The 8,128-nt window shown below is 54.0% G+C and overlaps 1 protein-coding gene across 1 annotated transcript; it reads right to left on the bottom strand.

Annotated features, from left to right (window-relative positions):
• Positions 1 to 5,499: 5,499 nt before the first annotated feature.
• LOC116806927 (sushi, nidogen and EGF-like domain-containing protein 1) lies at positions 5,500 to 7,613 on the bottom strand. Its single transcript, XM_032744749.2, has 4 exons — positions 7,256 to 7,613; positions 6,488 to 6,558; positions 6,203 to 6,340; positions 5,500 to 5,781 (listed from the first exon to the last, which is right to left on the bottom strand). Exons 1-4 carry the CDS (start codon positions 7,611 to 7,613, stop codon positions 5,500 to 5,502), a joined length of 849 nt encoding a protein of 282 aa, XP_032600640.2.
• Positions 7,614 to 8,128: the final 515 nt, after the last annotated feature.

The following is an 8,128-nucleotide window of genomic DNA, read 5'->3' as shown; positions in this document are numbered from 1 at the left end:
TACTTTGGATCGTGTGTTACAATATGGCCCTCCTCCTAAGACACCAGGTGGGGAAATAGTAGTTGGGGAGATGGTTGAGGGAACTGGGGGAAGGGATGATGGAATAGGAGGGGCCGAAGGATTAGCTGGGGAAACAGTTGGGGAGGGAGCAGGAGTAGAGTGGGGTAGGTATTCAAGGGGGTCCCATTATTTCCCTTTTCTAGTCTCTTTTTCTCCATCCTCTTCTTCTCTATTTCTTTGTAACTTTCATATTCTCACAGTCTCATCTTTTCTAGAGTTTTCCAGCCAGCAAGCTGCATAAGATAATTGTTCTACATCAAGGTCCTCTTGGGCTTCTAGGTGTTGGTTTAACTGATTACACATCCACTGATCTTGGGTTCCATACCATGGCCACTCTCCCTGTAATTTTAACTTCGGCCATACTTCCATACTGTAGTGTATCATCTTACGCTTATCCAGACCCTTTGTGGTTTCGCAAGAATCCCATTGGTCTAACAATTTCCCCAAGGGGCTGTTAGGAGGAATTCTCTTTGCTTTTTCTTCTGAAGGATCAGCTCCTTTGCTATAACCTCTTCCCATTTTCAGGCCTCAAAAAAAAAAAAAATATATATATACCTTAGATTATGTCTCTCTCTAAAATGGAATATTCTGATATGCAACTAAAGTTCATCTGGCTCCTCCCCAAACCTTAGTATTTTAAATCTCTTGACTGAATTTCATTTTTTCTAGCTAACCTTCCACTCCTGGCATTTATCCCTGTCTCTTGCCCAGGATAGCCACTAATCACACTCACATATATTGTCTTTTGTTTTCCTGTTCCTTCTGGACTTCTTGATGGACTTCTTAGGCTTGGACCCTGGGTAGGTCTCGCCCTAGTTCTTTACTTGGCCTTTTGCCCAACCTCTTTACTAGACTTAGGAAGCTTGGTCTCCCTGCCGAGGTAAGGTCGAACGTCCTGCCGAGCCTTACACTCGAACTCCAGCCAAGTCCCCTCGCCTGACTCTCCTACTAGGCTTAGCCTGCTTGCCTTTCTACTCGCTTCTTTACTTGCTCACTTACTCTGTCTTCCTGTCAGGACCTGCCCCCTGCCTGCCAGGACATGCCTTCTTCTTGCCAGGACCTATGCCCTATCTGCCAGGACACGCCCCCTTCTTGCCAGGACCTGTCATTTTCCTGTTATTAATTGCCCTACTTGCCAGGACCTGGCCCTGCCTGCCAGGACATGATCCTGCCTGTAAGGACCTGCTCCCTGCCTGCCGGGACCTGGCCCTGCCTACCAGGACATGACCCTGCCTGCCAGGACCTGCCCCCTTCTTGCCAGGACCTGGCCCTGCCTGCCAGGACCTGGCCCTGCCTGCCAGGACATGCCTTCTTCTTGCCAGGACCTATGCCCTATCTGCCAGGACATGCCCCTTCCTGCCAGGACACACCCCCTTCTTGCCAGGACCCGTCCTTTTCCTGTTATTAATTGCCCTACCTGCCAGGACCTGCCCCCTGCCTGCCAGGACCTGGCCCTGCCTGCCAGGACATGATCCTGCCTGTCAGGACCTGCCCCCTGCCTGCCAGGACACACCCCCTTCTTGCCAGGACCTACACCCTATCTGCCAGGACATTCCCCCTTCTTGCCAGGACAAGCCCTCTGCCTACTAGGACATGCCCCCTTGCCTGCCAGGGACATCCCACCTACCCTGCTGTGGACAACTCCCTTGCCCTGATTGCCAGGGACTTACTTTATCCCTAGAGAATCTCCACATGCCCAGAGGAGGGCCTTTACCTCTAAGGAGAGGCCTCAGTCTCTCTGTTCCACTCGCTTCCCCCCGTTCCCGGCCGGCCCCTTCGCAGGAGTCCGGAAACGCAGTACTAGGGGTCCCTTTCACTTCGGGGGTCCGAGCTGCCGGCCCCCGTCTCACTCATTCACTCACTCGCCTCCCAGTTTTTCTCACTAATCCGTCGTCCCTCCGCGTTGCTTCTCTGCCTCCGTGTTGCTCCTCCGCGTGCCCCGTCTCACGCTGATCCTAGGGTTCGGTAGCCAGCAAATCCCGAGGGTCCCTCGAAGCAGATGGTCGAGCTGTCCAGCTGTCCAGGGTTCCTCTTTGGGCGTGACTATCCCGGACGAGCCCCCAAATTGAAATGAACAGGGTCTATGCCTTTATTGATAGTCAGCTCTTTATTAAAAGTCAGCTCCTCAGGGGTCCCAGGGCACGCCAGCAGCTGGAGGCGAAGAGGTGTGCAGTCCATATCTGGAGTCTCAGCAGACCGTCCTCCCCTCTTTCCCTCCTGGCAGCACCAGGAAGAAGTGTCCTCTTGCTCCTGCTTCCCACAGCCCAGTCCAATCTGGTCCTCTGCAGGTTATGGTGACAGGTTAAACACAGACTAGGGATGGGGTTCCCTTTTCCCTAATGAGCACACCCATCCAGCCCCCTTCACTGTGCCCATCTTTTCCATTTAGGGGTGGTTTTCATCCCCAAAACCCCCTCCCATGATTCCACTGGATTATTTTGCATACAGGTCCTAGTGTAGGCCTCCCAGGAGCAATTGACTACTTAACATTTCAATGCCGGTACTTAGCCCAAGCCGAAGTGTCCCAGCCAGGCTGTTTTGTTCATAACACTGCCCAGCTGGGCACCAGAGGCTGCCTGGAACCTGCACAGCAACAGAAGCTTTTTACAAACCCAGAAAAAAAAAAAATTAAATCAACTCTTAATTAAAGTATCTTGAAGGAAACACCGTCTGTAACACACCATACAGTACATGGTTTTAAAATAGTTTCCCACTGGGTGTTTGAAAATGCTTCAAGTACTCTCCGTCAGCCCTTTTCCTCCGAGCCCAGTTCAGCCCACCCCCAAGCCCCGCCAGGCTCCTCACGGCCACAGCCGGGCCGGGCCGCTGCTCTCGGAGTGCGCTGCGGAGACGGTGCCGGCCCGGCCACACGGACCCGCCTGCGCCGGGAGCCCACGGGCCGCCGAGCACAGCCGGGGCCGCCCAACACAACCCTCGCAGCCGCTCCCGGCCCCCAAGGCATCCGCACTCTCCACACAGCCCGGCACTCCCCAGGAAGATTCCGGGAAGGCGCCCGTCAGGCGCTGCCGCGGCACCGGGAATCACTGCGTTCCCTCAGTGCCCAGCCCCGCTCCGGGGCAGCGCGGCCGCTCCTCCTGCGCAGCGGCTCTGCGGCTTCTGCGGCCTCGGGCAGCCGCTCCCGGCTCCCACAGCTCGCCTAGGGCTGCCCGTGCTGGAGCTGTACCAGCGCTCCGAGCACAGAGAGGGGCTTGAAACCGCCTTGCTCGGCTTGAAAAACCGCAAGAGCCCCTTCCGGCCCTCCTTACTGGGCCCCCGAGGGCCTCCAACCCTACGGGAATCCCCCGGCTCAGGATAAAATGCTGCCCCAAAGGTGGGACTTTGAACACCCACCTCTGGCTTCTCCCTGCCCTAAAGATCCCGGGAGCTGCCCCGGGCCGCAGATGGGGGTCTGGGACAGGGAGACTCCCTCAGGCCCCGGTGCTAATGTTTAGCCCGGGCTCTTTCGCTGTTCCCGGCTCCCGCAGAGTCCCGGGATAAGCGGCATCCCCTCGCCCGGCGCCGCAGGGTCCCGAGCCTATGGTCAGCAAAGGATCAGTGTCCATTCCCGGCCCCTTGCCGGGGGCTTCGGCCATTCCCCACCCCCGCACAACCTGCAGCTCCTGACGCAGCTCTTCCGAGGCAGGCACCGGGGGGGGCTCCGCCATGGGGCCCGGGGGTGGGTGCCTCCTACAGGGATGGAAAAGGGACCGATCCATGTGGACTCCTCTGCAGACATCTCAGTGAAGGTCACCCTGGCCACCTCCTGAGCCATAAGGCCGCAGACAAGTTTCGGATACAGAACTCTGTCCAGAACTGCCAGGGAAGGGAGGAGGGGGGAAGGGAGGGAGGGACGGAGGGCGGGCTGGCTCTCGGTGTTTGAGACATCAGCCCCTTCTGGGCGCCTCCTCACACCAATGATTAGCTGCTCCTAAGTGATCTTGGTGACAATTAATAAACAGATCTTTGAAAATGTAACTAATTTAGATAGTAAACCTTGATCCCTTTGTCTTCACCAAAGATCTGTAAGAAAGGACTTGGTTGGTGTAAAGCTAAATAGGGCTTAATATTGGATCACTTTATAAGTTCCTCTGCACCATCCCTGCAGCCTGAGCTGAAAAATATTTCTCACTAAAAATCAACCACTGCATTAGTATCTATGCCATCCTGCCCCCAAACGGATAACTACAGATATTAATAACAAAAAATCAGGCCACTCCAATATTGAATTAAAGCTTACAGCTATTTAATTAAAGCATCCCAAACCTCTGACCCGAACAATAACCCCTAATCTAACTCTAACCTGCCCAAACTGTAAGTCCTAGCCCTACCCTTAACCAAACCACAGCCATAACTGTACACTAACCCCTAACTGTAACCTCTAACCCTAACTGTAACACAAACGCTTTCCTTTACTCTGCCCTTGGTTTCAGTGTTGGGGCCCTCAGCTGGGCTGGTAGTGTCCTGGTCATAGTACACCTCTGTGTAACCCAGGCATTGTCCAGGTGGAGTGCTGTATTGCAGCAGGTATAATCCAGGTGGATCCACACCTGTGTGGAACTCAGGTGTTGTCCAGGTGTAACACCATGTAGGAGTGTGTGAGCTGAGTGCTGTCCAGGCGTAGTGCATTTTGCATCAGATGTTATCCAGATGTATCTATGCCACACCTCTTTGTGACTCAGGTGTGTGTCTGTCACACCCATGTACAACCCAGATGTTGTCACCTCTCACTGACAATTTCCTTCCTCAGCTGATGATGTCACCTTCATGGGAACAGGTGAGGATCCATACACATTGCACACATGACATCTGACACAGGTGTTGCTCAGTGGGTGTTTGTAAAGACGTTTATTTGGGTTTTCCACGGACGGATACAAGCGAGATCTCTGTGGTTGCTCTTGGGGGATGAGGTTTATTCAGGATGCATTGTGGCCCTGCCTCGTACTGTGTAGCAGCACGTGACTGGGCCTGAGGTGATGGGGGAGGGGAAAGACAAAGAGGGGAGCAGGGAATCAAGGAGGAAGTTACAGGAGGAGAGGGGAAGATCCAAGAGAGCGTCTGGCCCCCCGGAGACCCCTTATTAAGGGGGGCTCCAAGGTGGGCTGGAACAGGACCTGGGCCAATGGGGTCACAGGCACTTGATGGTTCAGGGGAGAGTTACAGGTGTGGGGTGAACCATAGATTCTGGGGGGTGAGATGGAACAGTCCATTTGGTTTTTGGACCCCTCGGTAGGTGAGGGTTATTGTCCAGCCAGTAGGGGGCGTTATATTCGTCCTGGCTGTACTATTGTGGTTCTTAATCATATTTATCTACCCTTCCCAACAGGTGTTTATTGCTGTTTCCATCACAATGCAACCTCCATGGGAGCACATCCTTCTGTGGGGGTGGGGTGAGGGCTGTTAGGCAAACCCCCTACCCCAAGTGTCTCAGGTGTCACCTGCTCATGACCCGCGGACATACACCTGCTCCTCTGTGATCCTTGGGGGCTTGGGGGATACTGAGAGGGTCTTGTGGGGTGGCAACAGATTCCAGGGAGCCTCAGGTGTCTTTGACAGGGTGCCAGGAGTCTCGGGGAGACCCTCAGTGGTCTCGAAGTGGTCAACACGGAAGGCCCAGCGCCCCGGGACCCCCAGGTTGCTGCGGTGGTTGAGGCTCTGCACTGCAGGCGTGCGTGACCCTGGCACATTGTAGTAGTGGATGTCGTCTCCAATGTTGAACCCAGCCTGCAGGAGGGAAGATGGAGGAATGGGGGGGATGTGAAGAGAGTGGAACAGGGAGATGGGAGAAGGTAGGGGGTAAATTTTTCCCAAATTTCCATTGAATTTTACTGAACATGAGCTTCATTTCACCCCAAATCCACTTCATTCCACCTAAAATACCTCTGATTTCAGACCAAATCTCCCTGTTTTCACTACAAATTCCCTTAATTCTACCCCCAAATCCCTTAAATCCTATTAAAATACCCCTAATTTCACCCCAAATCCCTTTAATTACACCCAAATCCTCTTAATTCCACACCAAAATGTTTTACCCCCCTCAAGCTCAGAATCCCTCCTAGCCAAGTGTCCCACATCCCTTGGACTGTCCTCATCTGCCCAGGGATGCCCCATGCCCAGTGTCTCCTGTCCCTCTATGTATCTCCACCTGTGCAGGGATGCCCCCTAGGCCAGTGTGGGGATCCCCCTGGTTAGAAATGCCAGTTGTCCACTGCAAGTCTCCGTAGTTGAGCAGGACAAAGCAGGTGACGCCATCTGAGGTCAGCACAGCCTGGAAGGTGTTCACCTGCAGGGGGACATTGTCACCATGTCACTGTGACCCCCAGCTATGTCTCCATCCCTGTGTCCCCAAACCATTGGTGCCACCATGGTTAGAGACATCATAGTTGAAGGTCAAGATATTTGAGCGCCCCCACCTTGTCCCATATCCCACCTTGTCCGAGGCAGCCCCAAAATAGGCCACACAGTCCCAGGTGGCCACAAATGCCCAGGTAGGTGTCGGAACTCAAAATGTCCCTCAGACATTTTCAGAGGTTCCAGGCCTTGGTCAAAAGCATTTTAGACTCTGGCAAGCAGTTGAAAACAGCTGTGATCTTGAGTTTGAACCATGGAATGAATTACCAACTTTGAAGGTGGAACAAGCGGTCACAGAGAGTTAGATGGTATAGTAAAAGTAGTCACAAATTAGAGGGAAAAGTTTTTTAGTATTGTACAGGGGGGTTTTAACACCTGTACAGGGGGGTTTTACTTTGTACATGGGGGTCAGGAGTTCTAAGATGGAGGAAAGTGGGCCTGATCCTGTTCTTCCTCCTTCTTCTTCCTTACCTCCATGTTCTTGGTGATGTTGGCACTCACAGATTGGTTTAGAGTAGAAGAGCACATTGTAACATAGATAGTAGGTATTGGAGAAAATCTGTAAACATATAATACGTAATATATCATATAAAAGATAGCAGCAGCCTTGGGCGGGGAGAGAGACGACGGAGACACCGGACAGTGAGGGTGTCAGGAGAGTGTGTGCCTCTGCCTGGGCCGCTGACCTAGGCAGCCGCAGCGGGCGAAGACAATCTTTTAGATAGCTAGCAATAAACTGCCTTGAGACCAAACCACAAGAGTCTGCGGAGTCTTTCTTTGGAAGCACGGGTTGGAGGAGAGACTTTACCACCACACGAGACCCCTGAACCAATCCCGGGGTTCTCACAGGTAGGCTGTGGAGGCAGGTCCCCAGGTGGCACAGCAGGTGCCAGGTCCTGGGCCAGGCATGCCAGCAGCTGGGCGTCCCGGCTCTGCCAGTAGAAGACATTCCCTCCCAGACGGGTGTCCACATCAGCCCAGTACGGCGCCACAAACGGGCGGTGGCCTGGCAGTGGGAAGGGTTGGGGAGTGAACTCCGGGACCATTGTCCCAAAGGACACCACACTGTTGTTGTTCACCTGCAGGCAAAGGTCACCCATGTGACACACCTGGGTGGCACCAACCACAGTGACCCCTCTACAGTGGTCCCACGTACAGTGTCTCCAGTCATGAGTCTCCATATCAACTGTGGTGATCCCTGTCATGGTAGCCTCAACTGTGATGGCCCCCAACCTCCAGTCAGTCACCGCAGAACCTCCCAGTATAGGCCTGGGAGCCCCAGTGTCACCCCAGAATCCACCAGTAGGGGCCTGGAACCCCAAAACCACCTGAGGGTCCCACAGGTGTCCCCAGTTCTTCAGGGACCTCCACAGGTATCCCTGATGTCCCCAGGGGTACCCACTCACCAACATAGTCAAGGAGGAGGATGTTGCCTTGCAAAGGACAACAGGCGACCTGGTTCTAAGAGGCAGCACGGCAGCCCGGTCTCGCCCGGGCTACTCGGGCTATCGACGCATGCAGACACCAATGTGGTGGACGGTCGAAAAGCCTTTATTATCTCATCTCGTGGGTTTAAATAGTCTCGGGGGTCTTTGCTACGTCAGAGGGGCGTTGTGGGGTCTCAGGGGTTAGTCGAGAGTGGAAAACTACTGGAACAGGTGTGGTCACATGCTCTGGGGTTAATAGGTAACGTGGGGCAGGGAGAAGAAGGGGGGAAGGG

Source organism: Taeniopygia guttata, chromosome W, assembly GCF_048771995.1.
Source record: "Taeniopygia guttata chromosome W, bTaeGut7.mat, whole genome shotgun sequence".
NCBI classification, from domain to species: Eukaryota; Metazoa; Chordata; class Aves; order Passeriformes; family Estrildidae; genus Taeniopygia; species Taeniopygia guttata.
This window is presented reverse-complemented; position numbering and strand designations above follow the sequence as displayed.